Source organism: Chionomys nivalis, chromosome 11 (assembly GCF_950005125.1).
Source record: "Chionomys nivalis chromosome 11, mChiNiv1.1, whole genome shotgun sequence".
NCBI lineage: Eukaryota > Metazoa > Chordata > Mammalia > Rodentia > Cricetidae > Chionomys > Chionomys nivalis.
In genome coordinates this window covers 50,785,137-50,812,418 of record NC_080096.1, presented here as the reverse complement: position 1 = coordinate 50,812,418, position 27,282 = coordinate 50,785,137, and the positions used below count along the sequence as shown (strand labels likewise).

General features: G+C 42.6%; 1 protein-coding gene across 2 annotated transcripts in view; it reads left to right on the top strand.

The window, feature by feature from the left end:
• Fggy (FGGY carbohydrate kinase domain containing) overlaps nt 1-27,282 on the top strand; it is a 369,568-nt gene that overhangs the window by 175,832 nt on the left and 166,454 nt on the right. For both annotated transcript variants that reach the window (XM_057785384.1, XM_057785385.1), the window contains exon 7: nt 6,103-6,231. In XM_057785384.1, coding sequence (XP_057641367.1) covers nt 6,103-6,231 — 129 coding nt within the window. The remainder of the gene's footprint in view (nt 1-6,102; nt 6,232-27,282) is intronic.

Sequence of the window (27,282 nt, the reverse complement as noted above, 5' to 3'; positions counted from 1 at the left end):
ATTATAATGCATCTTCTGTCTCCCAGCAATCCACATAGTCATTAATTTCTGCTGCTGACATCAGGAAAGAGGATTATGTGTGTGTCTGAAACTGTTCCCAGAGTGCTCATTAGTCATAGATAATTGAAAAACTGGTAGGGGAAGGTTTGGTGTAATAAGAGCCCCTGCAGCCACCCGATAATTGTAGACTCCAGTTTGACCACTCAGGCCACATCTGTCCATTCAGATGGGAATTCATGAAGCCCAAGTGTCCTCAGGGCCACCTGACATCTCAAGGTGAAGCGTGTAAACACGGCCAGATCAGAGCATAGGCGAATCGCCCATGGGTTTCTTTCCTGTCTTCAGCTTGCAGAACAGAACAAGGAAAAGATGAAGGGAATCTGCTTTCATTTTGTTTTTATTGAAACTTAAGCTAATTTGGTTTTATTTGAGCCAACAAATAAGGTTGAGATCTGGTAGCCACACAGATAGCTCAGGGGAATACCTCCTGACATAGCCTCATCTGTACTGTGATAATAGTCAATGTTTTTCTAGAAAATCTCTGGACGTACACGTGCTTAAATGTTCGTAGTCTTTAATGGGGGCACAAATGTGCTCATCAGATGAGCCCTATTGCACACCCTGGCCTGACTCTTACTTTGTCTTGCAACTTCCTCCTAGATTCATACCTTAATTCTACCTCCTGGATTTTAATGACTATGTAGGATTCTGCTGAATAGATGTGTTTTTGTTTGTTTTCTTTTTTAAATATCAGACCAGAGGAGAAACACCTTTAAAACTATGATTTGAAAAAATGTTTGTTCAAAGAAACACCAAAGAAACCACAGGTTAATAAAAAGCACATATTTCACCCCCACCCCCACTGGAAACATTTCCTGTGTTTTACCTCCCAGGAATGTAGTTTTATAAACTCGTCCACCACCACTGTTGCTTTTGCGGTGAAGTCATATTCTACATAATATCTTGCAACCTGCATTTTCACTTGTTTGGGTGTTTGAAAGATAAAAATTTCCCATGCTAGCCTTTCTGCACATAGTAGGTTTATCTTTTGAAAAATGGAATTTGAGTGTCAAGTGGGTAGGTACTTATTAGTTTGCTGTCTGTAGCCTTGTGTTGCCCTCGCATAGGCTGCTCTTATTCCCCACCTCTCCTCAGTGCCCCTATCGCTAATAAACTGGATACCCCAACTCCTGGCCCCTCGGGGTTTTCTACAGTGAACCGCCATTTGTTTTGATGGAGCCACTTCCTGGAATAGTGTAATTCTAGTATGATTACATCTATTTTTCGCTTTTGAAAGTCATTCTAACCCTTATCCAGGTGCTGTCTCTACCTTGAATATTTCATTCGTTCTCTGAGGTCAGTGTAAGGAGCCCTCCTCGGTTCTTTACGCGCAACACGCACGTTCTACCTTTCTCCTATCTTCTGCACAGTTAATATCTTAGTTTTCCATCATCTTAGTTCCAGACTTTATGTGAATCTTTTGAAGTCCTAGAGGCCTCTTTAGCTTTCTTACCAACACCTAGACCTTGGCCCAAGGCAGGTGAGAACTGGTGCAGACCATCTTCTCCGCATTGTTTCTAAAACGCTTGTGGAACACGTGAGCAAGTGGTTTGATGAAGCATAAAAGAAACTGCGGAGCCTGAGTCAGTGACATCTTGATTAGCTCTGGGGAGAGCAATGCTGTGGGTTATTAAATTTCATGGTGAACGAAAACATTGGGGAAAGTTATCAGATGGCAACTAACAGCCCTAGACCCTCTAAGATGCTTCTGGCTGCGAAAGTGAAGATGCGGGAGATTTCTTTTCACGCAATATGTATTTCCACCTTCCTATCTTATGCTGCATCCTTCTGGTTTGGATAAACAAAGCTCCTTCATGTTTGGGGTCAGACAGATGATGCCTGCAGGATGTGGTTCCAATTTAAGAAGGGATGTTCATCATGGTGAGCATTAATTTTTACTCCTAGATCACTAGCTTCAAAAGCCTGGCTCACCGGCCTGGGCTGAATTCTTTAGGAACTGAGCCGAGACTGACATGGGATGGGTTGTAGACTGAGCATGGTTATCTGTGGAAGTGGGAGACCCCGAGTGGTGATACAGTTAGGAATTACATTAGTCAGCCAAGCGGAGTGTTGTAGTAGGGTGAAGGGCACCTGCCAGCCTTCCTTCCTTTTTCACTGAGTCACAGGACAAGGGGTCCAAGAGAAAGATCTGAAGCTGAGGATCCCCGGGGAACTTGGGGCTGGCAGCTGGCCACTATCTGTACCCTCAATCTCTTTTAGCAAGTCAGCTTTTCCTTTCTTGATAAGGGAATTCAAGCCATGGCATTGTCTCTTCCTCCATAGTCCCTACATTAAAATTACCACCATAAAATTCTCATGCCTTTTCTGTTTCTGCATTCCAATTACTCTTTACCTTAACGACTTCTCCCTTTGGTGAATGAAGAGCTTCACTGTTGTTTTCTTTTCTAGTATCAAGCATATTCTCTCCTAAAATATTTCTGGAATGAGCGTCTAAAAACACAGATCCAGCCACCACCCTCTTGCGTCACCTCTTCAGTGGGATCTGGTGGTGTCAGCGCTGAGGCCCAAGCCCTGCAGTGTTATTGCAAGGCTTGCTTCTCTAACCATCTCTGTCCATCACCTGCTACTCCTAACCAAACCTGTGCTCTACTGCCTTTACCCAGCCCTGAACCAATCACCCATGATACTTCCTCTCTTCTAGCCTGATTCTTGTTCAAGATGATCTACCTGCTGAGTGGTCTTCCCTGCCCTGTGTACCCTGACACCAGGTCTGCTGAGCTCTAGGACTCTGCTCACAGTCCTCTGAAGCCTCCTTTCACGGGCAAGATTCATTCATTTACTAACTAAGCTGTTTCTAAATCTCCCCAGAGAAAAGCGATCTTCCCTGCTAATTCCAACTCTCTTATGAAACTGTCCATGGAAGTTTCACCTTTGAAGTTGTAGATCTTGTAGATGAATCTCTATAGTTTCTATTTTTTACTTTCTTCTAGAAATCAAGCCCTAAAATAACTCAGCAGGCAAGACTTCTAAATGGTGGTCATTTAAAAATGTACAACAATGCTTGTTTTAGAAATAATACCCTTGATCCCTTCATTTATTCAAAGCATAGTTGAGAAAAATCTGTGCTTTGGTGTCATAATGTAAGACTTGATGTCAGAGGAGAACCTAAAGCCTGCCTCCAATGTTTAAGCTACGTGGCTGCAGGAGACTTACTGTTCTAAAAGTTTCAATTTCCTGACATCCACCTGTGAGGTAAGGACAAAAATGGATCCTATTGTAGCCCTCTTAGATGTTGTTAGCAAAATGAGAGAAAATGCATGCTATGTTCTTAGCACAGATAGAAATAGAAGAGTTGACTCCAGGAGGAATGTCTGTCATACGTTACAGAATATATGTGGTGACATAACTAAGAGACTGTCCAGAATCCACAATCCACAATCCAGAATCCAGCTCTTCCACGTTCTTATGTCCTGGAATTCAGTGCAGACCAGTGCTTAACCTTCTACGCTTATGTTTATGAATTTGAACCGTGTTCGCTAGACCAGCACAATTCACCAGATATAGCGTGTGAGCAACACAGCAGACTTTCAACTCTGTTAGTCCTCATGATAAAGCAAGAAAAAAGTAGATGAATTAATTTTGATGTCTTATTTAACTTAATAGATAATAAATTATCATTTCTACATACAATTGGTGTAACGGTTCTTTTTGCTGTGCTTAAGAATAAATCCAGCTCTCCCTTCCCTCCTGAGGCAACACCTGAGCAACACCTGAGGCAGGTCTGAGAGCTGACCCTGAGGTCAGAAGGGCACAAGAGCTGCCCCTGCTCACCCCCAGCTATAAAACTCGGGAGAGCAAACCCTGCACCTCACGTGGACATCCTCACGTGGACATCACAATAGAGCCAACCTCATTGGCAGAGGTTTGGTTGACCCAGTCCCAAAGTTGTGAGCATGGGATAGCTGTCCCCATTCCTCAGCTGTCATGTGGTGGCATGGAAGAGACAGAGGAGAGCCTCCCCTACCCCTGCCCGTCAATGGCTGAGGCAGGTTAGAGAGCTGGCTGTGAGGTCATAGAAGAAGGATTTATCCAGTCTGGAAAAGTGAATGTAAAGAATCTCTCACTATTAATTTTATATCAGTCTTGGGATCTGGTTTAGTGATAACAAGTTTGCCTGTTGTAGATAGGATTCTGCTGGTATATATATATATATTTAAGTAGTTTCTCTTTTTTTTTCTCCTTTTCATTTATTCTTTGTATCTTTCACATCATGCATCTCCATCCCATTCATTTTCCTGTCCCATGTCCCATCATATCCACCCTCTGCCCTTACAACCTCCCCCTCCCCAATAAAAGAAAATAAACTTTAAGAGAAAAAAAGAGATAGAGAGAAATAATCAGTCTCGTTGTGGAAGTTGTAATGTGGCACAGTGAGTCACACAATAGACGCTTTTACCCATATATCTTTTCTTGCAAGTGTTCATTGGAGAGAGTCACTGGTCTGGTTTGAGGCTTCTGGTTTCTGCTACACTGTCGATGCTGGGCCCTCACTGGTTGTCCCTCTGATGCCCTGTGATGTAGAGATCCCGTAACTCTGGGTCTGCAGCACTGGTCCCTTTGTGTGCTCCAGCAGACCACAGATGGAATGGATGTTGGGCTGAACCAACACATAATTCTTGTTCTGGGCCTGAGTAGTTGCAGGGTTGGTCAGCCTGCCAGCTCTCCCTTGTCCTCACCACCAGGGTGAGCTCTCCAGCATTGTCTTTGGGAGTTCACCCCTTTCAGCAATGAACAAATCTTTGGTATATGTTCTATGGCCTCGTCAAACATAATTCAAATACTAGATTTCCACTGGAAATGCTTTCCTTTCTTAAATGAATGCTGGAAAAGTAAATTTGCACACTCATATTATTCCAAATATACTTTGTTTGTCAGAACACAAATTCAATGTGTTTCAAAATTTTTAAATGTAAATGACTTAAAATCAATATTAAATGAAGAAGATCTAAAATCCACCACATTGATATCAATATTTTGGGCTAACCTATTTTTAGAGTTAGTTATAGACAGAAGTTTTTATTTAGGATAGGTATAAGCATGGACTGGGGAGGTGTTTTATTTCCAGTTAGAGGGTCTTTAGAGCCATTTACTATCTTCACTTGTGTGTGTGTGTCTGTCTGTATGTCTCTGTGTATGTCTGTATGTCTTTGTGTGTGTGTGTATTTGTGATTGTGTGTGTGTGTGTGAACACACACGTGCTGAAAACATAAGGCACCTCTGCCTAACCCTGATGCTCCCTAAACAATTACAAGTGATGCTTTCATGTTCAAGAAGCTCATAGCACACATTTAGAATCCTAGGATCCTGGGACTCAATAGAGATTACAGAATACATGTGGTCTGAGTCTTACACAGACCCTGCAAGGCAGAAATACTTACAGAATACTTTCCAGAGTGGAAGGGGTTCAGCCTCTGTTAAATACCTCACAACAGATAGATCAATTCATTTTCCTCTGCCTCACATGGTTTTCGGTGACCTTATCTCATCTTCATAGCCAGATCGAAAACAAGAACTGCCTTTTCCAGCCCAGCAATGCCCACACAAAGCTAGAGAATCAATAAATTATTAACTAAAGGCCTCCCCGATGGCAGGACTTCAAGGTCACTTGAAATATCAGGGTCACTGCATTGCAAAATTCCAAAGAATTGTTTCTGAGCAAGCAATAGCCTCACAGAATCCCCTAAGGTTTCAACGGGCCTATCTCCTCCAGCTAGAATACACAATTTAAGAAATTCTTTCTTGAAACAAAATATTTCTTTCCTTTACCCTCCAATTGGAAGCAAGCACAGAAGTCACTTTTCTGTTTCTTTTGGAGCACGTGTTTGCGTGCCTATCAAAGACATATACCAAGATCACAAAATGAGCAGAGGGGTGTTTTATGGGTGAATGGTTTCTGTCTCTGTGCAGTTGAGAAAATGCAGGCAAGGAGGATGGAGCAAAAAGGCTCTCTTAAGAAAACCCTCTGTTCATGTTCGAGTTTTCCACACTGATGGGTGTTTGTTTTCTCTCATGTCTACCCAGGAAATCTCGTGCTGCCTCCTGGAACTTGTCTTGGAAGTGGGCTCACACCAGAGGCAGCCAAGGAGCTGGGTCTTCCCTCGGGGATTGCTGTGGCGGCTTCACTCATCGACGCCCATGCAGGAGGACTAGGTAACCTCTTCTTTTCCAGCACCGGTTCTGTGGGTTCTCTGGGCAAAAGAAATGTCGCCAAGAGCCCAGAATACATCTTTTCTATTTGCTCAGCAGAGGTCAAAAGCTGATGATTTAAGGTGAAATAAGAAAAGGCCTTTATACACATAAGCATTTGAATAGAATTGGAAAACTTATAATTAAAAGTAAAAGTTACAAACTATTAATTCCTTAATACATAATAATATAACATTGATCTAGATAGTTCTCTAGCGTCATGAAAATTTGAACAACGTATATTTACTTCCGTCCACAGCGTGTGATGGTAGCGTGCTTTCATGGCTTCTTTCTTTACTAATGGTAGCGCAAAATCTTTATAAGCATGATATATTTGTTTAATAAAATATTTGGCTTTTTTCCTAAACCCAATTACTTGATTGAAGTCTCGATTTAATTTCCTATATAACTTTCAAGTCTTCAGTTCATGCATTTATTTATTCATTTTTCAAAAACCCATTGGCTCCTCACCACACTCTCTGGCACGGTGCTAAGGGATGGTGGATGTGAAGCAAAGCCTGGGACTGGTGTGAAGCGCTTGCCCAGCTCGCGCAAGGCGTGTGATTCCGTCCTCAGCACCTCAAAGCTATGTGAATGCGGATGAAATAAAGTAAAATAAAACAAAACCAAATTCTCCTCCCAAATTTTAATAGGAAAACATACAACAAAGCAGAGAACTCTAGTTAAATGTGGTGGTTCTGTTCTCGTCTTCAACTCAACCGTAGTTTCCTTCTGTTTTCTCTTTTGACTACTGTGATTCTCAATCTCTCAGTTTTACTACGTTCCTATATATTCCCCTATTCTTTCAATACAACAGCATTTGTTTCAAATGATGGCTTGTAATTTGTAAGGCAAACATTCCAAGCCATGCATTGAATTTTCAGAACTGAATAGTATGAAGCAGAACAGAACAGGGCAGAACACAGCAGACTGTGTGTCTTGCACAGCAAGGGTAGGTAAGTACTGTGTTGTTAGCCTGTTTCCATGTGTGAGTATATGTATGTGTATACCAGGCCGTGGCTAAAACGAATCTCTTATAATGGATTAAGGTCACAAAACTTTAGTCAAGTGTGGTGATGTACATGTGTGGTTTTTGCTACTTGAGAAGTGAGGCAAGAGTTCAGGCATTCTGGTGGCATAGTAAGACTCCAATTCGTAATTGCCGATTCACGTTTTACCTTAGAGCGGCTGTTCACATGAATAACCCTTTCATGGGGTTCCTAACCATTGGAAAACACAGATATTTATAATTCCGAACAGTAGCAAAGTTACATTTAGAAAGTAGCAATGAAAATATTTTATGACCACAACATGAAGAACTGTATTAAAGGGTCACAGCGTTAGGAAGGTTGAGAACCACTGCCTTCAAGTCAAGAGCTGTCTCTTCAAGGACTCACCATAGATTGTTTCCAGATTTCATTTCGTTACATCTCTGTCTTGGCACATGTGTTATCTGCCTAGAAATGATTGTGCTAATCTCAATCTACTTTGTGCTGCTGTAACAGCATCCCCAAGGCCACAGATACCAAGAGTATAGATTTATTACAGCTCTGTAGCCTGGAATCTCAGAAGACTCACATCTAGTAGTGTTCTGTCTCTGTTAGAAGGTGGAACAACAAGGGAGTATTTTTGCACGTGAAAGAGAAAGGAAGTTGCTTTCATTGGGAACCCTCTCCATTAATTCCTAACCCATCCTACCATGTGGGATACCTCTTACAGCTCCCACCGCTCAACACTGTCACCAAGGGGGAGGCTAACCCTTGGTGACAATGGTTAGGTAACCCCCTCCAATTTGAAGGTCAATAAAACAGCCTATTCAGTGGAATAGTTAAGATTGAGAAATTCTGTAAATTGTGCTCCTTTTGTTGTATTTATTTGTTTGAGGAAATGATCACATGATGTTGTAACTTTATGATTGATCTGATTGTCTTTTCTACCAGACTAGGAATTTCTTGCGAACAAGGACACCGTATCATTCATCTCATGCTCCTAGTGGTGAGCATTGCGTCGTGTTTTATAGGTAGCTGATAAATGTCTTGAGTAAGGTCACATTGAACTTTAGAGTGAAGGTTGATCTGTTTCCTGATGTGTGGAGTTGGGTGATACTCATCACCAGTCGGAGAGCCCCCCTTCCCGGCTCATCTTTCTGTTCTCAGGCTCTGGCGCAGAGAAAGAATAAACAACAGGACTGCTCGTGGGAGAGTAAGGTGATAAGTGGTGTGGCTGTGACCACAGGCAAGGCTGTTTCTCTCCAGCGTTTCCCAGTGCGAGCAGTGCTTCTGGCTAGAGCGTCATGCTTTGAAGTACAAGCCACGGAGCTGGAGGTGTAGACAGACATGGCTTCTTCTCGTCTCATAGCTGTCCTGACAGGGCAGATCGTGGAGCCGCTCAGGGAAACTTTCTTCATTATCTTTTGCAATTCTCCCTGGGGTGACAGTCTCAACCATTTGCCTCACCCAGGTGACAAACACTTGGCTGGGGCCACTAGGTGCTACGGGGAAGAGGGCCTCGTCTTGGGGAACCGCAGGCACTGTGGTTTCCTCGTCAGCTTGCCTGGCCTCCCTAAGGACGTGTCAAAACACACCTTCGCATTTCTGCCCAGGACATTTTGTGCTGTCCACGAGGGGTAAACTCCCAGATGACCTCCATTTGGTGTCTAAATACAGAGCTCACTGACAGAAATTTCACCCCCAGGAGCTTTGGCTTATGTCTTTTGTGCCCAGGCTCTCCTACCTGTTAAAAGTAAATTTTTAAGTGGAAAGATAGAATAAATTCCTGGATTCTTAAAGAGCAGAACCCAGGTGCCTGTGTTGGTGGGAGAAGGCAAGGGAAGGGATTCTCTCTGCTGTGGAGTAAGAAGACTTGCTGATAATTCAGATCTAATTTTGTTCTTCTAGTTCTTACCCTGCCTCTTTTCCCCAGCACTTTACAGCCGGCTCAGGATTAGGATATCTGGGAAAGAAAAGAGGCCTGGAAGCAAACATTCCGCTCATTTTCCACCTTGAGTGTTTCATGTTAGGGTTCAGTGGAAAACAGAGGGCAGAGAGACCTAAAAGACCATCTGACCACAGATGGACTGAAGATGAATATCAAGTGTGCGCGGCCTGTGCTGGGTCTGGACACTGGAGCCTGTCAGCAGTGAACAAAACTGGCAAGGACTGTTCCTTCTGGGGTGCTTTGTATTGCTCTCCCTGCTCTGTGTTTATGTCGCTTCCTAGTATTGGTTTGAGCCCGCAGATCTGACTTGACGAAATCCTTGTTCTGCCTACAGGCAGGTTACCTCTTCAACTTTTGTTTTCTCTTTTATGGGAAGCGCTACTAATGGCCCTTCGTGGTTTTTCTGTGAAAACTGGTGATATCTACATCACACATGTGCACCGACACAGACACACACATACACATGCTCACACAGACAGATATACGGATGCAGACACATAAACACTCTCTCTCTCTCTCTCTCTCTCTCTCTCTCTCTCTCTCTCTCCCAGGTGTGTAGTTATTTGTTATTTCTCTTCTTTTCCCTGTGCCTAGGCAGGCAGAGAAGAAAGAACCCAAGTCCCTGACCCCTCTGTCTCTCCAGAAGTGGCCTTGATGGTCCTCCTCATGTTCTTTAAAATAATATGTGATTCAGTACCCTAAGAAGTTACATAGATTTAAGTCCGAAAGAGCCTTCAGAACTGATGGAGCAAACCTGGTGCTCAGCGACCCCAAATGTCATGATAAGAGCCTAACTTTGGAGTGGGAGTGGTATGCCAGCCGTCCTGTTCTCTCACAACACTGCCCTGATAACCATGAGCAGGTCATATGCGGACCTGACATGATCAACCTTGCACCCCACATTCGGAGAAGTGGTGGGGGTCACCTCTCAGCAGAAATACCCTGTAGACTCTCGTTCCCAAAGACAGACTGGGATGGAAAGATAGGGATCCAAGAGCAACACAGCTCAATTCATGGGTTTTCCAGCTCTGGAAGCAGGAGGAAGGACTTTGTGGGAATGAAAAATCAAAGATAAAAAGAACATTTTGTTCTTAAGGGACTGGTTAGTGAGTTCTCCAGCATCCAGCCAGCAGATAGGAGTAGTTTTGTTTGCACTTTGTGGGGGTGGTTCTGGCCAGGGCTCCTGCTGCTGGTATTTTTCTAGCTTGTAAAAATAGCATTAACTTTGTTCCAGGTCTGTTCTTGGTTCCAGCGCCCCAACTGTCCTGAAAGGAAATAACAACCTCATTTCTCTCTCAGTGGCTCTTCTCTATCAGACAAACTTCTGACTGCCTATCAAAGCTTGAAGATGCTGCTGTCTTCTTTGGGAAGCCTTCCTTGACTCCCAAGCTAAACAAATCCTTCCTTGTCTGTGTGCTTGCTGTATCTTATGTTTGCTGGTTTGTATGTTAACGTCATCTCATTTACTCTTGTGTAGGTTCTTGTAGCATACTGTCATTTCATCCCGCGTGGCAAGTGTCACAGTGAGTAAGTGAATGAAAGAATGGCATTGAGTCCCTAGTGGATGCTTATTTCAACTGGGAGGCAGATAGATGTCTTTGTACAGTAGCTGTACCTGGCTCAGTTCTTCAGTAGAAAGCATTAATTCCAAGCAATTCCTCAACTGATCTGAGATGTCTGGAAATCTCCACAAATTTCTGTTTATGCTCCTATTAGCCTGATTTGGTAAAAGCAAACCTTTTTTGCTAGGTTGACCACAACTTTTTAATTACTGACAATGGATTCTCTATCAGATGTTGCATTGTCTTAAATTGCTCTTCTGAGTTGCAGTGTTAGAAAAAATAAGGACTTCCTCCCTCCCTTCCTTCTCTCCATTTCCCTCCACCCCCTTTCCTTCTTTCTTTCTACTTTTTGTTTGTTTAATGGCAAAAGAATTAGTTTAGCCAGTCTTAGAAAAAACTTCTGGTCCTTGCCTTGCTAGAACAATAGTTTCTTCCAGTGAACAACAAACCATGCCAGTCTCTTTCTTTCTTTCCTTTTTCTTTTTTCCTTTATTTTTGTTTGTTTTGTTTTGAGACAGGGTTTCTCTAACAGTCCTGGCTGTCCGGGACCTCACTATGTAAACCAGGCTGGCCTTGAACTCACCGAGATCCACTCTTAGTCCTGAGTGCTGGGATTAAAGGCGTGCACCACTACCGCCTAGCCCAGGCCAGTTTATTATCTCACCGCTTTCTCTTCTGGAAGAGAGGGCAGGCAAGCAGCAGAATCCAGTAATGTGATTTGAGGAGTGTTTATTTATAATTAATATGCACAGATGGATATTATGTGTGGATATGATGCGTGGCATGTTTGATGACAGACATTGTTCCAAGCAATGATCTCTTCTATTTCTAAACTTGAGACAGAAGCACATTTCTCCTCTTTGTGGAATAGTTTAAGGGGACAGATATGTGAAGCCTTATTTGACCATGGGGGCACCGGCAACTCAGAGCTGAATTATGGACCCAAGAATCTATTCTTCTACCTGTTGTCTCACACTTAAGAAGAAGCTCTTTGCATGGTGTTTTTCCGTTACATTTGTCAAATGGGACAACAGTGGTTCATACGACTGCCTAACTTTGTCAAAACCTACATGGCAAGGTGGAGGTTTGTGAGTAAGCCTGACTGGTCAGAATCCGTGACTCACACTTATCACTGTGGAATGATGGATCTATTAATATATGGTTAGTCTACTTTTGAATTTATCCCTGAGAATATCTAAATAAGTAACAAACATTTCAGCAAGTGTATACTGACAAGCAGCTTTCCTGGCTGATGAGGATGGAAAGTGAATGCACAAAAGCAGTGGAGTTTTGGAAAATTGCAGCCTAGTAAACAGGCAAGTACAGTAATTACCGTTATTTGCGCTAAGCGTGGAAGGCTTTGGTAAAACATAAAATAGCCTCAAAATGGAGACAGGAAATTACAGAAGGATCCCTGGGTAAGAGATGCCTGGAACTGTGCTCACAGCAAGCCATGCCATTATTATTTCTTGGAAAGTAGAATGTGTTTGTTCAGTCACTTTTAAGCTTTAACTAAGTATTACTTCTAATAATACATTGATAATATCAGCATCTTTAATAAGAATCACAGTTCTTAGTACTGCATCACCATATCCTGCCTGCCTTTCGTGGCCCCGGCGCTCTGCCTGGTGCTCCACCTACTTTATCTTTACCCTTTTCAGCAGTCCTAGTAGATAAAGGTTAGTTCCCATGTTGTGAGGCACACAGTGACATTTCCAGAATCTCATAACTAGTGTCTTAGCTAGCTTTGCACTTGAGATTGAGTCTGTAGCTCATATTACTTTCTTTAGGCTGGTGGATCTCAAGCACGGGTGACTTTAGACACCTGCATTCCACTAGCACAGAGTTATCACATCTGAGGAGGGGGAAATATCACTGGCATGTGACAAAATGAAGCCAGAGGTGTTGGTAGCTACACTGCATGGTCAGGCCAATCTCTGCCACAAAGAAGCCTTGTCCAGTGACTGACCTCCCCAGCATGGTGGTTGAGGAGCCTTGCTCTGCTCCAAGCACCTGCAATGATAATATATCTCATTTTCAATTCAGCTTATTTCTGTAGAAGTAAGAACTAAGCCAAAACAATGGTTTTGCTAATGTGGTACTTTCTTAAAGTAATATTCTGAGACATAAACTCCTCAATAAAAGTACCCAGGAGATGAAAAGAAATGGAAGTGGAGACTGAGGAGTCAGGATCAACATGACTTTTTCTGCCTCTGTCCTTCTGACATCGAGCTTCTGGGACATGTGGCCTTCTTCCCATGCTCTCTGCCTCTTTCCTTTATGCCCATGCTTCATTGCTGAGCATGGATCCTTCTCCCCCTCCTAGACATTCCTAGTCAAGCATCACATACAGTCATATTACAGTGCTGCCTCTGCTATAGCATCTCCAAATCCCGCTCTCCACCCAGTGCTAGTTGCCCTCTTGATGTTTCTCCTGTACGTGTTCTACCTATTTCTGCGTTCCTTTGCATGCCTGCCATCCGACATGAATCCTACTGTCATGACAGCTGTGGAAGGGTTCTGTGAACTCAAAGTAAGGATCACTAAATCCACGAAGAGGGACTTGGAAATGCAGATTTCAGATCTGATTGACTCATGAAGCTAGATCTGTCTTTGTGTTCACGAGATGTCACCTGGAAGCCAGAGGAGCAAACATATAAAAACTGATGACATGGGTTCAGAACAGTCGTGATGTTCAAGCAACAGGTGGGCAGGTGTGAGATCAGAGCTGAACGGGCCAGACTCTGGGTCAGAAACGGAAGCAGCAGGAAGCTTTTCCGCGGGGCACATTTAAGGCAGAAAGTCCATAAAAGTGGAGGGGATTCCAAGCACTGATAAAGTCATCTGTGGAGACTGGAAGGAGAAAGGCCGTGCCAGGCCCCAAGCAGATAGCAGACGCACAACTTCAGGGAGTTTCTGGGTCTGTCTGATCAGAAGCAGAAGGAAGAATGCGTTAATATGATTTCAGGACTGTGGTTTTAAGCTGAGGTTGGATTTAATGAGAATCACTGCTGCTGAAGATCAGCGGCTGTATGAGGGTGGCAAACACATAGACAATAGAGGGGCACAGGAGACGATGGGGTGGAAAATTTTGGAATTTCTGTTCTCAGACTCCAGGGCTTTCTTGGAGAGCTGCAGAGGAGTGGCCCGAGTCAGGTGACCAATCTCTTACCTATAGACTGGAAGCTGAGAGGGATCCAGGCCTCCTGGTTGCAGCCAGTTCCTCCAGCTCACCCCTCTTTAAGTCTGGTGCCGCATAATTCAGCATGCGAAGCCATGCCCCTGCCGTGACATCATAGTGTTTGCAGTGTGGTATACACATACTCCTCTTTGGATAATGAGTTAGCATACGGTTTGGGAACACAAAGGCTACCCAAAGAGTTCCTGTACTAAATTCTCTCATTTGCAGATGAGAAAACCAAAACTGAGAAAACCAGAAAATTACTGTCAAAGCTTGATCGAAAAATCTGTGTTTTCTTGTTCAGCTTGGCAGGGCAGCCAGGGCTCTGTTCCATTATGTAACAGTGTTTCCAGTTAGGAAAAACGAATGGGCCTTGGTGTCTTCTTCCATTCCTTGCCGTAGCTCCTAGGTAATGCCTGCAGGCTGTGTCACGGCTGGCCATGAAATAGGTAAATTCGTTTTTCGAAGCTAAACATGAATAAGTTTTTTGTTTTGTTGATGAAATCTGCAAAGCTCTAATATGCCTCCTACAAAGCTGTCAACAATCAAAACCCACAGTGGACAGCTTCCTTTGAAGAGCTCAGCCTACTTTCTTTTATTTCATCTACAACTCGTTGAAACACACACTCTGTGCCAAGTGTTTGGTCCGGGTCTTTAACACTCACTGCTGTCATCTTGAAACCACTCTAAGCTACCATTGTTTTCTGCATTCAGTGCTCAAGAAAATCAAGGTTTATTAACTTGCTCATTGTAATTAATTTACTTGTATCCCAACCGCATTTGTTCCCCTCCTCTTCTCTTCCCATTCCATCCCGCTTCTCCTTTGCCTTCAATCCATTTCTCCTCTTCTTCTGTTCAGGAAGGGTCAGGCTTTTATGGGTATCAACAAAGCATGGCATACCAAGTTGCAGTGAGACTAAGCACTTCCCCTTGTATTAAGGCTGGGCAAGGCAATCCAGTATGAGGAATATGTTCCCAAAAGCTAGCCAAAGCATCAGGGCCAGGCTGATTCCCATTGTCTTCCCACAAGAAGATCAAGCTACAAAGCTGTCACACATATGTAGAGGTCCTAGGTCGGTCACATGGAGGCTCCATGGTTGTTGCTTCAGACTCTGTGAGTTCCTGTGAGCCATCTTAGTTGATTCTGTGGGTTTTCTTGTGATGCCCTTGACCCCTCTAGCTTCTATAATCCTTCTCCCTTTCTTCAGCAGGATTCCCCAGGCTTAGGCTAATGTTTGTCTGTGTGTCTTTGCATCTGTTTCCATCCGTTACTGGATGAAGGCCCTCTGGTGACAATTGGGGTAGTCACCAAGCTGATCACAAGAGAGGGCAAGTTCAGGCTACCTATCCACTATTGTTAGGAGTCTTAACTGGGTCATCTTTGTAGATTCATCGGAGTTTCCCTTGCACAGGTTTTCTGCCTGACCCTGAAATGTCCCCATTTCCAGTTACCTGTTTTAGTACTCCCTCTAGTTCCCATCCCCACCTTCCCCCAGTTTACCCAGGAGGTCTCTTCTTCCCTTGCCCGATCCATGCATTCCCCTATTGGGCCCTCCTTGTTACCTCTCTGGGTCTGTGGATTATAGCACAGTTATCCTTTACTCAGTCTTGATGCCCCTCATCTAAAGGATGGATAAAGAATGTGGCACATTTACACAGTAGAATATTACTAAGCTGTTAAAAACAGTGACACCAGGAAATTTGAAGGCAAATGGATGGAACTAGAGAAAATCCTCCTGAGTGAGGTAACCCAGACCCAGAAAGACAAACATGGTATGTACTTACTCAAGTGGATATCAGCTGTGAAGTAAAGGATAATCATTGTAATGTTTTAACACATGGTACTGTTCGGTCCTCTGCCCAGGCTATCCTCCTCTTCTGGATCTTGTGCGTTTCCCTTCTGGTGGATAGCTTATGAATACATATGTGTCATGGTATGCCCATGCCTTGACTTGCCTTAGCCCATGCTTAGACCAGTTTACACCAGTGCCCCAAACAGGGCAGTACTCCAGTTATCTTTCTTTGGAACAGGTGCATTTCTAGGTCCATTTATGGAAGAGAAAGTTAAAGTTGGAAACAAGGAAGTGAGTTTGATAGAGGCATTCTAAGCAGCCCCACAGCCCAGATTCCATCCTATGAGGTTTGCTAGACAAGTCTAGAAATCGAGTAGAGGGAACAATAGAATTCATTGTGTTAATATTCATGCTAGTTTTATTTGTATAGTATCTTGCCGTCTTCAAACCACCATCCCAGGAACAAGGAAGAGTGGTTTCCTTTTAGTAGCTGAGAAAATTGATACTTCAGGAAGCAAATGAACTCGCCAAAGCTAGGGGACCAGGAGTGCTTCCTTCCAGACAAGCCCCATCTGTGTGCCCTGCCATGTCTTCACATCTGTCTTGCCACAATTTTTGCGTCAAACATGGAGCAAGCTGTGCCCAGCACATCAAGTGGAGTATCTTGACCTGACGTGAGTGAGCAGCTGTAGCCAGAGCCTGTGTTTGTTTACAGCACACCTCTTACCTTGTCCTCAGCCCTAGCACCTTGCATGCTCTCTGGGCAGAGCCGTATCTAGAGGGCTAAAGTTAGCATTTCACTTGTGGGTCTGTGGCTGGAAAGAAGAGCTGCTGTTTGCCATTGCTGAGCTTAGTGATGAAACTAAGAAGAACACATGATTGTCCAGACTGGTTTGACACCCACTCGTTAGGGACTACCGCTCTCTTTGGGGCCTGGTCTTTAAGACCACACTTGTGCCGCTAGTCATTTCTCATAGTACAGAAACCCAGCGCATACTCTCCATGCTGCCCCTGGAACACTCTTTGCTTTAGTACAAACCAGCAGCTAATGGTGGGAAAAAACACATCTCTACTAACTGCCCTACAGCAGCCTATGTGGACTGCTGGCCACTTCCTTAGGATCTCTTAGTAGGCCTGCCTCATTTTCTGTTCTCACTTTTCTCTTAACTATGCATTCAGATATGTGAGTAGATACTCTATTGTGAAGACAGTATCTGATCAAAGAGAAAATAGCTTTTGAAATTCCCCATCCTGCATTAGTACCTTGTAACAAGCTCAGGGAGTTTGTTGTAATATAGAGAAACCTCTAGACTTGAGTTCTATCACTCAACTGCACTCTCCTTTCCACGGTGTTGGCCATTTTGTGTGCTCTACTGTGCATCTAATAGAAGAACCTGACTCTGAAACAAGTGAAAACTGGAAGTTTAGAGGTAACACAGCAGAGTAGTAAAAGGCTCACAACTACCCAAGTCCCGAGTCACACGCAGGTGTTGGCCCCATAGGGGAAGCATTTGGTATTGTATGCCTTGTTTTTGCCACCTGTGAAATAGGAACAACAGTCGCTACCTTATAGAGATGTTAGTGATTAAGTGGACATGCAGTGTAGAAGGCAGAACTGCATGCAAAGGCCACATGCCACTTCTCTGAGAAGTGATGGAGGGGTAGGAGAGGAGAGGGGGTGAATTCACTGGCTTGCCTGGAATAAGTTAGAGCATCACCTAAGATGAAGATTGGAATCTGCACATCAAGAAGCAGGAGCAGCATATGCCAAGGGTCTGGGGAAAAAAAAAAAAGGTCTGGTGTATGCAGACTGAAGTTCCTGTCCTGCCTGGTCCAGCAGACCTGCAGTCCCAATGAAACACAAGAGACTTATATTAATTATAAATTGTTTGGCCTATTAGCTCAGGCTTATTACTAACTAGCTCTTACAACTTAAATCAACCCATAATTCTTATCTATCCTTAGCCACGTGACTTGATACTTTTTCTCAGTGAGACTTTCTTATCTTGCTTCTTCTGCATCTGGCTGGTGACTGCATCTCTGTCTTTCTTCTTCCCAGAATTCTTAGTTTGGTTGTACCACCTATACTTCCTGCCTGGCTACTGGCCAATCAGCATTTTATTAAGCCAATATGAGTGATAAATCTTTACAGGATATGAAAGCATTATCCCACAGCAGGTGTAGATAAGGATTGTTTCAGCATGGCAGGCTTCCATTGTGCCTGAGAGACAACAGAATGAACCAGTCTAGAAGACAGCCTGAGTTTGTACCATGCAGCCAAGGCCTGGGGTCATATCCCTGCATTGAGCTTAACTGCTCTGGGCCTCCCATTCTAATACTAGCAAGGAGCCCGAAAGTCATGGTTAAAACGAAAAGAAAAATGCCATCTCATTTTAAGCTTATAACAAACTGCTCTTGTGTGAAGTGGCAGATCTGCTAGGCTCTGAATGAGGTGACCATCTCAGCCAGTGATTAGTGCCTGACATGGCAGCACTCTAGCCTGGTCTGCAGGATGGTGCCTTGCAAGGATACTGGGTATTCCTGTCTCCCACCTCCATCTCTCAACAGTCCAGTGTGGGCAGAGCTGATCCTCACCACCTCCATTCCTGCCTCTGTCCCCACCATCGTCTTTTGGGGGAGGAACTTTTTTCGGTCCCTTTTTCCTCACCCTTTAGCTCCTCACCTTGTTATCTCTTAGAGTTCTTCAAATCCAAACAGAAGAAGTAGAGATAATTCATCGTTGCTCTCGTGTGAGCTGGTGACTAGCTTTGCAGAATCATTAGGATGTCTGGACTCAAACTTAACGTTGCCATCTTCATTTTGTTGGTGACAGTGACAAATTACCCCCTCCCATGACTTCCCTGTGCTCCTGTTTTACTTGGAAATTACTGTTTACTGGAGACAGAGACTGGAAAATGCCTGGGGGAACAGCCTGAGAAATCAGTTATTTAGATAACTCCCAATTAGTCACAGTAAATGAGCAATATGGATAAGAGAAAGAGAGAGATAGAGAGGGTATATTTTTACTTAAATCCAGAACAACTCATAGGAGCTTATCTGATTTCTAACTTTATTTACTTATTATAACATTTTCTACACTTGATTGTATATCTGGTCACCTGTTATATTTGAATATAGAATGCCTCTCCAGGTTCAGATTTTGAAACCATAGTCTCTAGAGGTGCTAATGACGAGGGCCTGGAAACTGGGTGAGATGAGGCCTAGCTCGAAATGATCGCTGACTGGGTTTGGTCCTCAGGGGCATATTATGTCTGGCTGCTTCCTGTCTTCCTGGCCCACCACAATGAGAACTGAACGGCTCTCCCCCGACCATGGCCTCCCTGCAACAATAGACTAAACCCCATAAAACCAAGAGACAAAATAAATCTATCTTCTTTTAGTTGTCTGTGTTAGTAATTTGGTTAGGAACAGAAACATAATTAAAATAACATCCAAGTCATTTAAAACACAGGCCACTGTTCAGCCTAGCTTCTGATCGATGGTGGAATTGGGGCTGTTATCCTCATTTATCAACCCCATATGGATCTGATAGTCTTCACCTGGGCACTTTAAAAGGCAGTGGGAGGTGGTTCCAGCTGCAGCTGATCACCTTAAAAGTTGTGTACATCTTGAAAGGGCAACAATTATACCAGGAAACAGGAAGATTGCATTTAACATCTGTGTTTCTGAGGTGGACCACGCAGGGGTCTTCTGTCTGTTGCACTTATGTAATCTCCATACTTCCTCATTGATAACAGCCTGGTGGCTCTGGTGTGCCTGACTGCGGTACTACCAAGTACACAGCTTCAAACAAGCCCATGTTAACCAACTTATCTGTATTTGATTTTTAAAATCTATTCAAAAGCCCGAAGACTGGAGGTTTTATGTAAACTCAAATCCTCTCCTCTTTTGTCTTAAGAGGATGTGTTATGCTGTTGATCCATATTGTTACTGGTTCCTGCACTGAATTTCGCTTAGGAAGTGGAAAGTGTGTCAGCCAAAGACTCCGCACCGTGAAGGCCTGCAGTGCTATCTCCTACCCGTGTTGTTAAGATGAGTGAAAACTTCCCACACCTTCTATAAACAGGGCTCTCACAGCTGAAACTTGTAAAGAAAAACCCACACAATTGGATGCTGTGAAATCTATCAAATATCCCCAAATAATATAACTCTTCAAAGGAGGTAATATATACTGTCTGCTATGTTGTGATGTAATATTATTGCTCAGACTAATACATATGGCCCAATAATTCTTTCTACTTGTATATATCCCCATCCCTAAGTATAACACATAGACAATAATATTTAAACACCTAAATACACAATGACATTCCTGCTGCCTCCCCCCACTTGCACTGTGAGCCTCTTCTGGGCAATGTTATTTGTTTATACTCTTCTCTTAAACCCAGGAATGACTTCAGCAAGTGAATGAATATATACATGCATGAATGAGTTTTCTGAGCAGCATGCTAAATACTGGACCATTTAAGGTGCAAATACAATAATCCAAAATAATTGAGACATGTGAGCTAAGTTCTAAAATACACAAAGTGCTGTGACTTGTTGATGAATTATTGTGTGACAGAAATGTGCTGAGGAGGCCATATGTATGATGTATACCCACTCAGTGCTTGCTCTTGGCCACCATTCCCATGTGACTGCCTCATACTAGCCATCCTGGCCCCTCTGGGAGGTAGGAAGGACTGAGTATCATTTGAATTGAACTTAGGCCAAAGGATGTTTTGTCCAGAGAAATGAGTAGAAGGTAGAGGGTTCTGGACAGAGAACAATATGAGAGCCCATACAGAAGTGGGGCTGGGACATACAAGCACCGTCCTTGGACATCTATAAGGAATTCCTTCCTATAGAGCTATAGAGATCAGAGTTCCAGAGGCAGATTGGGAGCAGTTCAGGGCCATGCTGACAAGTGTACTTTCCCCTCTCCCAGTCCTGGCAAGTCATCGGGGTGTTATTGAGACACTGTTATGTAATTTGACTTCATATGCATCTTGGTTTGTCTGTTTTGAAACAGGATCTAACTCCAGGTTATCCTGGAACTCACTCCATAGTCCAGGTTACAATTCTACCTTAGTTCTCTTAGTACTGGGATTAGTTATTAGTTGTCATATTCAGTAAAGGCTTTATGTATGGAAAGGCTTCATATATTTTATATACATACACATGTGTGTGTGCATAAAGGGTTTGTTTAACACTAACTGTTGCAATGGGTCTTGAAAGATGATAGGGAATTTGACACGTACTTAGCACAGATCCATTGATTAAAGAAGAATTATTTAAGATTTTGGATGCTTTTTTTTATTCTTCTGTGTGCTTCTGTTTGACTATTACTAAACTAAATATATAAAATTATCTTTCTATTTTATATGTTTTTTTATGCCATGCTTTACAGAAAGTGATAACAATGACAGCCCCAAACATGTCAGAGTGACTCCAAGTCCAGCTTTCTTCCCATCTGTTGTCTTTGGTAGAGATACCCAGAGAGTGAATTCCCTTAAAACTGAGTTCTGATTCTTAAAGTTAAAATAGCGAAAGAAAGAAAGAAAGAAAGAAAGAAAGAAAGAAAGAAAGAAAGAAAGAAAGAAAGAAACTTTCAGAAACTGAGAAAATGCTTTCTGCAGACTCTACACACTATAGGAGTATCCAAGGATCATTCTTGGGCTTAGCAATTTAGATAAAACATGGGGTTGTCTTCCAGGAAGGCATGTTGTCACTAGGCGCTAGTCCTTTGTAAGCACAGAGTGCTGTGCTGGACACCAAAGATGTGAATATACATGAATCCACTTCTTTCACTGCAAGGAAAGGAAAAGTGCCTATAACAGAGGTGTTGCTATGAGGATTTTCAGAAAAAGTATGCAGGAGGCCTTGTTGGGTCTCGGTTCATCTTGGCCTTTGAAAAAACAATGGTGTTGTATTTGCACCTAAACGTAAGTAAAAGAGATTAATAAGATAAGGTAGTTTGGTGAGGAGGAAGGCTAAGAGAGAAGCAGGGGTGAGACAGTCTGCCCTGCTACCCAGAAGCACAGACCCATTGAGCTATTTCATAACACCTGTGCTGCTAAATGTGGATGTAGATGTGGAAGTGTGCTGGGATAAAGATGAGGAACTATTTTTTTTAAGTATATACACGTAAATTTAAAGGGTTTTTATTTTTGAGATAATAGCTTTTAAACAGATAGCTGGAAGGCAGGGGGGTGAATAGAGAAGCAGCGAGCACCGTATAGGAGATATTGAAGGCTAGAACTAAGACAGTATCTTGAGGGAAGAGTTAAGGTTTTTTTAAAGGAGACTAAAGAGTAGTTGTGACCATCATCAGGGTCAGAAGGACTACAGAGATTCTTCCTTGCAGCAGGAACGATAGCATGATTGTCTTAGATAGAAGTAAGCAGAGGATGGTTTAAATCTTAGGCCTAACATTACCAGCATTGTGACTCCATAGGCTGCTTTGTTAAGTCTAGCTTTTCATAGGTCAGAAGACGAACGAAGATGAAGGGTCAGGTTTTTACATATATACATTTTATGGTAAAATTTCCCCATTCTTAAGATATTATTATTGGAATAATGATGATCACAAATATGAAGTATTTTTATAAAGTATTTTTATTTATCCATTGGAAAAATTATTATTTCATTTCTGACAAGATTAGACTATCCTCCAGTACCTTTGAATCAAAAAGCTGCATGATAATCCATATATACACAGATAGAGCTAATGCTGCATGCATGTGCATGTGTGTGTGTGTTACACACACTGTTAGAAGGCTTAAAGATCTACTTGGTAAAGGACTTAAGGGACCAAGGTCAGAGAAGAGCCTAGAGCTGAGCTTAACATTTCTACCTTCATTATTTGGTGGTTGGCAACCTGCAGTCAGAGGTTGAGAAACCAAATACCCATCAGGTAGGCTGCAACTGTAGGATAAAAAGTTGAATGTATGCATCAGGAGAAAGAAAAAAAATGCTTAAAACTCTGTAGGCGTAGCCGGGCGATGGTGGCGCACGCCTTTAATCCCAGCACTCGGGAGGCAGAGGCAGGCGGATCTGTGAGTTCGAGACCAGCCTGGTCTACAGAGCTAGCTAGTTCCAGGACAGGCTCCAAAGCCACAGAGAAACCCTGTCTCGAAAAACCAAAAAAAAAAAAAAAAAAAAAAAAAAAACAACTCTGTAGGCGTTTAGGTGGTACCAGGGGTAAAGGCAGACTAGTCAGCAACAAGTTTCAAAGGCTGAAGTTTACCTCCGAATCGGCTCAACCCCTGATTTAATTCAGTTCATCTGTCCCCACTTTGACACAATTCAATAAGCAAAATCCTATCCTTTCTAGAGGACAAGACAGAGACTCAACATACATAAAAAGTTTTCATATGTATTTTGTGCATTCAATGAAAATTACATAATAATACAGCATATAAGGATTTTCCAAATTCAGACTTAGGCAAGATATTGGCAGAAATAGGCATGGTAAAGTAGAAATCGGAATATCTATAATTAACGTAGTCTAGAAAGGTAAGAGGAATGTGGAAGGTTCAGCAGAGAGCTGGGAGCTATGTGAAGAAATGGGAATTTTATAACGGACAATGCAGAATGGAGAGAAAAAAGAATTAGGGGCACCTAATGGCTTCTGGGAGGGAAGGAACTGGTCTAGGAATGAGCCCTCTGATTAGTTATCTCCTGCCAGCCCTGAAATAAATAAATATATGTACATATACATATATATATTAATCTATATAAATATCATACATGCTACAAGCAACATTAAATAGACTCCACAGTTTATATGTATATATCCTCATATATACATATAATACAATAATAAAATAAGCCATGAATTTAAGAGGAGTGAGGGGGAAGACATGGGGAGGGATCGTGAGAGAGGCTGGAAGGAGGAAAAGGAAGGGGGAAATGACATAATTATTTTGTAATGAAAAATTTTCAAATCTTAAGAGAATTAAATAGAATAAAGAAAACACACACTGCAGCATACAAAAACAGTAAATGAAACAAAACATAGATCAGAGAACAGGTTGTTCACACTGCAACATAATATACAGAAGGCTGGAAAACACATGAACCACACAGAGAAGCATGAGATATGGAGATAGGCAAAACACTAGCAGCCGCAGAGTTAGACCCCCAGGATGAGAGGATAGAGGTAAAGTGGAAGCTGTATTTGAAGACATAATGTCCAAAAGTTTTCACAACATGTTTAGAACTATTGCACCTTTGAAAATTCAGCTAATGTAATTCCTTACTAAAAGGATAAAAGAAAATTTTATGATATATTAATAGTTGTATAAATGATGCTTTTGACCAAACAGTACATATTCATGACAAAAAAAAATGTCTTGACAAAGTAAAAACAGAACTTCTTTATTCTGAATAAGGATATCTACACAAAAATCATAAGGCATATACTATTCTGAACATGTTGCCCCTCCCATTATGTCTCCTAACCAATGTAACAGGTTAAAAATAAATTTAAAATACAAATTTTAGAAAGAAATAAAGTTGACTTCATATACAATTCTATGTGTTTAAAAAATCAATGGATTCTATAAAGTATTAAAATTTAACAAGATGTTATTTTAACAGGATTGCTACTGCAAAAGAAAATAAAATTCAATTTCACATCTATAGTCAGAAACATTTGCTTAGAAAGTAACGCATTGTCAATAGCATGATTTCCAGTATTATCAGATACAAAAATTATGATATGAAAGACATGGATGTGAGAAGCGCTAAAGCATTAGTGAGTGTTTTGATGTCATAAGGAAATATCGGAAGACTCAGTGGTAAATCTGACAGTTCTTCTCTGTGTTCTGTAGATTCAGTGCGGTCCAGTTCAGATTGTAGTAAATACATGTGTAAGAATTGGAGATTGGAAGTCATTTAAATCTTACATGGAAAGAGACATTGATAAGACAACCTTAAAAGTAAACATACAACTGACAAATACCAAAACTTCTACAGACTACTTGAGAGTAGGGTAATCAGAGCATCTAGAACCAAACATCCTTGCATGGGCAGTTTGTTAGCTACAGTGTTGGCCCTGCAGAGCTGTGACTAGGGTGTGTTATTAAATGAAATAGTGATAATTGGCTATCAAATGGAAAAATTAATTTTGTCACTTTACTCATTTCTAACATAAAAATAAATTCCATATAGATTATATATCTAAGTAGGAAGTGTAAAATACAAAGGTTTTAAATAATAGATGATCTTAGATTGGCAAATATTCTTAATAGGACAGTAGAATCAGTGTAACCATAAAGGGAAGGTTTGTAATTTAGGCTACATTAAAATTAAGAATTTTCATTAAAATGAGTAAAAATGCAAGCCTCACGTATTTTTAGTTCCTGCAGCATAGGACTTATATCAAGAGTATGTAAAGAATTTGTAGATCAACAAAACAGAGGCATGCTAACCCGAAATTGCTACGGATTACTGGATGGGCTGGAGATGGGTCGGTGGTTAAGATCTGTACTTGCTCTTTCTGAGGCTCTGGCTTCAACTTTTAGCGCCACATGGCAGCTCACAAACATGCAGATCCGGTTCCAGGGAGTCTGACCCCATCTTCTGGCCTCTGCCCGTAGCAGACATTTGACACATAAAATTATCTGCAGGCATAGCACCCGTACATATAAAAAGTAAAATGCTTCTCAAAATTAAGAAGTTATACCTGTTGGCCTGCCACAGTTGGTCCTACTACCATACTACAGGTAGGGAAGAGGGTAGGATATGGATGAGGAAAAGCCTGGGCTAGTTTAGGGGGTGATTCCCACTAATAGCACAGCCTCTCCTCTGGGACCAGTAGTTAAGGGCCCTGTGGCAAGTGCTCCATCTTGTCTCTCTAGCCCATGATAGATACGTGAGGAGTCTTGTTCCCAAGGGCAAGGAAATTGGACTGACCTGGTCACCTTCTAAGTTTGCCTTATGTGTCAGGAGAAGGGGTTAAGAGTGTTATCTTTTTAATCATTTAAAATTTTCATCACTTATAAAGGGGATTCTGCACATACTAACTCCCTTTGTGGATAACTCAAGCTTATCAGTCTTGCATAGTAGGAATAGAAACTAACACTGATTTCTGAGAGAAATACCAAATTTAGTAGGAGAACCAGCCCAAGATGAGGGAAAAAGCAGATGGGTATGCAGCATGTACTGAAGAGAAATGTGGGTCCAGAAGCCATGTACAACAGACACCATTGCAACAGCATCCCTAAGGGTTGCAAAGAAGGTGAATATCCTAAGGTCTGAGGGGAGAGGACCTCAGAAATGCTGTCCAAGGATCACATGGCAGGTACAAGTTAGCTGCTGCTCCAAGAAGGCTGCTTTGAGAGGCTCTTGAAGGCACTCCCAGTCTACCTATGCAGAGATAGGAGTGTGGGGCTCCCAGGTGGTGGAAGCTTCTAGAAGACAGTAGTTATACTTCTGAGAGCATTGTTTCCCTGAAACCGAGCTCAGCAAATGGGTGTGGAGTTGAAGCTTCTGGACAGACAAGGAAAGACAGTCATCGGGGCATAGGGCCCACCAGGAACCAGTGCCCTTCTGTCAGAACCAGCCCTCTCTCAGTCTCTTCTACTTTTCATTTTACATCTCCCCCTCCACTCTCCAGAGACCAGGCTGAGGAAAAGCACTTATGCCCAAAACGACACTGGAAGTCTCTCCCTCAAACCAGTGACCCCTTTGACTGGTCCCCATTGCCTGTGGAGCCAGGGAGGATGTAGGACAAGGAGAGAAGATGGGCATCAGATCAGACAGGTACAGGAGCAGAACCTTCTGGAATGGCCAAATCTTGGAGTCTATCTTCTCCCGGCAGTTCTTGAGATATGCCAGTACTTTCCTTTGGAGACCCTGTAATTCTCCTTTTTCTCCCTTTTTCTGTACTGTTTATTTACCTAAGCTTTTATTCTTTTTTTTTTTTTTAAAGCTCTTTTAGCCACATGTCCTTCACTGTGGTACAACCTTGGGCCTTTCTCCTAGTCAAGTCTGCTGGCCCAACATGTCCCTTCATTCCCCGCCCTGCAGCCTGACTCTGTGGGTGAGGGGTCACCTTACACTCCCACTCCTAGTCTCCTGGGATGGGGAAATAGGGATAGAATTAAATAAAACCCAGCCTCAGGGATCTGTTTTTCCTTTCAGTCCCTTTATTGTTTGAAGCTTGGGGCCAGGCGTGATTAATCAGTCTAGGTGTAGCGGGGCCCTTGACACTCTCCAGGGGAACTCCTGGCCTCGTAGAAATGGGGCCTGCCTTTGGCTCTTAGACTGAATTCCAAGCTTTGGCCTGTCAATGTTCAACTAACCCCACAAAACCTCGAGAAGTTTGCAAGGGAACCAAAATACATACCAAGCAAGGAGGTGCAGTCAGATGTCAGAGAAAGGGAAACTTACCTGCTAATTATGGTCTTTCTCTCTGTTGTGTTAGCCCTGTGTCCTTAGCTCATGGGTCCTGAGGAATCTAAGCCTTCCCATGCCCGCTTGTGGTCCTCCTGATGTGTCTTGGGTTGCTTTGTTAGGACTACTGCTTCCTTTT